This window comes from Sus scrofa, chromosome 14, assembly GCF_000003025.6.
Source record: "Sus scrofa isolate TJ Tabasco breed Duroc chromosome 14, Sscrofa11.1, whole genome shotgun sequence".
NCBI classification, from domain to species: domain Eukaryota; kingdom Metazoa; phylum Chordata; class Mammalia; order Artiodactyla; family Suidae; genus Sus; species Sus scrofa.
In genome coordinates, this window is record NC_010456.5 from 132467595 (window position 1) to 132470020 (window position 2426).

At 51.2% G+C, this 2426-nt stretch overlaps 1 protein-coding gene across 1 annotated transcript; it reads right to left on the bottom strand.

Annotated features, from left to right (window-relative positions):
- Nucleotides 712-2099, bottom strand: FAM24B (family with sequence similarity 24 member B). Its single transcript, XM_021073275.1, has 2 exons — nt 1937-2099; nt 712-1044 (listed from the first exon to the last, which is right to left on the bottom strand). The coding sequence occupies exons 1-2, from the start codon at nt 2026-2028 to the stop codon at nt 861-863; spliced, it is 276 nt and encodes a 91-aa protein (XP_020928934.1). The 5' UTR covers nt 2029-2099; the 3' UTR covers nt 712-860.

A 2426-nucleotide genomic window follows, 5' to 3' on the forward strand; every position in this document is an offset into this window, starting at 1 on the left:
AAAATGAAAATCTGCTTCTGAAGATGTGGAGGATGGCAGGAGGAGGAATCGCAGGGTTTTTAAATGTCCCTTTGACACCAGGGAGCTCAACCCCATTCCTACATCAGGCAGCCTCAACCCCCAGAGCTCCCACCTGGCTGTTCTCCCTCCCTCTGGCGTGAATGCAGTTCCCCTCCAGGACAACGCGACATTGTCCAGGCGGAATAGCTGGATGAGAGTGAATGAAGCCCTTAGAAGGAGAAGGGCCAAGCCTGGAAAGTTTACCAGGGTCTGAAACTGGAAATACTCTAAGATCAATATATTTTTCCTGGGGTTGGAGATATGTATGTTCTTCTCTAATTCCCCTTATACTGCAATATCACATTACATGCTCATTGCCTCAAGTCCCTTTAAAGTGGGTAATACACAATTTAAGTACTTTTTTTTTTCTTTTTATTGTCACACCTGCGGCAGATGGAAGTTCCCAGGCTGAGGACTGAATCAGAGCTGCAACTGGCCTATGCCACAGCCACAGCCACACCAGATCCAAGGGGACTCTGCAACCTACACTGCAGCTGGCAGCAACACCAGATCTTTAACCCACTGATCGAGGCCAGGGATCCAACCCACACCCTCACATGTCATGTTCTTAACCCGCTGAGCCACAGTGGGAACTCCAAATTTAAGTACTTTTATGCCTAACAACAATAATAATTCCGGAGGCGTAAAGGATTATTGTCTATATTGCCTTTATTCAAAAGAACATAAATATGTTATATAGTACATGATATAATGTAAACAGTATAAAAATTGACTTGAATAATAACACACTCTACTAAGAAAGAAGTACTGCTCATTGAAGGTATTTGCGCCTACCCAAGTTAGAGTCCCTCGTTTACATCACAGAAGCACGGTGGCAGGGGATCAAAGCCAGCATACAAGTTACACTCGTCGCAGCACTGCAGGTTGGGATAAGACCCAGCGGTGATGGCCGCAGCAACCTTGTCCTGGGCGACCATGGCTGGATTATTTTTTAAGGTCAAACAAACAGGTACCTTTGGAACTCTTAAGAAAAGACATGCACAAAGCATGGGATTAGAATTTCTATCTCAGTCGTCTGTTACCATTGTCAGGGGTCTCTGGGAAGTTTAGGGCCAGAGCCAGTCAAACACAGGACACCAGCCCAAGATTCAAGTGCTCTGCCCTGTCCCACCTTCCTGCCCAGCCCCTTCCTCTCCTAGGATTGCCACAACTGTAAGATCCGGTCACAGCAAATTAGGGGGAGAGAAGTAGGGGTCCCCCATGATCGCTGCAATCTGCCAGGTGCAGAGCCGACCCAGGATGGGCCAAAGTCGCTGTCCCGCGTTCTGGGATTTACCTTCCAGCTGCCAGGCTGAACTTCCCTACAACGGGAACACCACTGCCTCTGACGGCCAATCTCTCCCATATCTGACGTTCCTTCCCCCCAAATTTAAGGCTCTCTTGTCTGATCTACACCCCTTGTCAGCTCCCCCAGGATCCCACACAGCTCAGCTTCCCCAGAGCTCTCCGGGCCCTCCTCCCCGTCCCCACGGCCATGAATGAGGGGACCCCCCCGAGAGCTCCCCAACTCAGGCGGGAGGAGACTGACTGGGAGAACAGAGGCAGAGGCTCACTCACAGTCTTCAGTCTGCAGAGCTGTGGCACCAGCCAGCTGAGGGGAGACCCCAGAGGTCAAGTGACAGCAAAGCTGCAGAGCCACCAGGCCGAGAACTTCCTCCTTATGAGCTCACAGCCCCAAACCAGAAGGGGCAGAAGCCAAGATTCTACACTCCCTCTGGCCTTTGTCTTCTCCAGCCTCCCGCTGTTCCTGACTCCCCAGGGCGTGGCCGCAGGGCAAGGAGTGACCCTGCTCAAGCAGAGCCTCGGGGGGATCCCACTGGAGGGGGTGTTGGCCGCTCGCAGCCACATCACTCACTTCAGTGCGTTGGCCACTTTGTAGTAAAGACAGATGACAACAGCCATCAGCACGAGCATGGCCAGCAGGATCCCGCCACCGATGCAGTACATGATTATGGTGCTGACTCTGGAAGACTCATCTTTATCTGGGCAGAGAAGTGCAGGCAATCAGTGAACTTGGCTCCCTCCCCATACAGCCACTTGGCAACCTCAGGATGCTTCCTTCAGTGGAGCAAGAATGAACCCAAACCGCAGGTCCTTAGGCATGGTAAAACACAAATAAGCCTTCCCAGGAGATCCCAGGGCCTTAAGCTGGCCCGGAGAGGGGAAAATGTGTTTATTTCTGAATGAGATGGGACCGAAATGCAAAATCCAGAGAGAAGGAAGGAAGGAACATGGGAAGAAGTTGTTTCTCTTCCATATGCAGTAAGGGGCAGCAGTTAATAAAAAACAGACTCGCACTTGAGCAAATGGGTTCATCCCCAAACACCTGGGCCTCCTGAACTACG

Bases quoted from the DNA above. Each gene is read 5' to 3' on its own strand.
- FAM24B (XM_021073275.1), bottom strand. From the start codon at position 2,028: ATGTACTGCATCGGTGGCGGGATCCTGCTGGCCATGCTCGTGCTGATG. The intron at 1,045-1,936 runs GTGAGTGATGTG...TCTTTTCTTAAG, and splicing joins AAAGTGGCCAACGCACTGAA to AGTTCCAAAGGTACCTGTTT.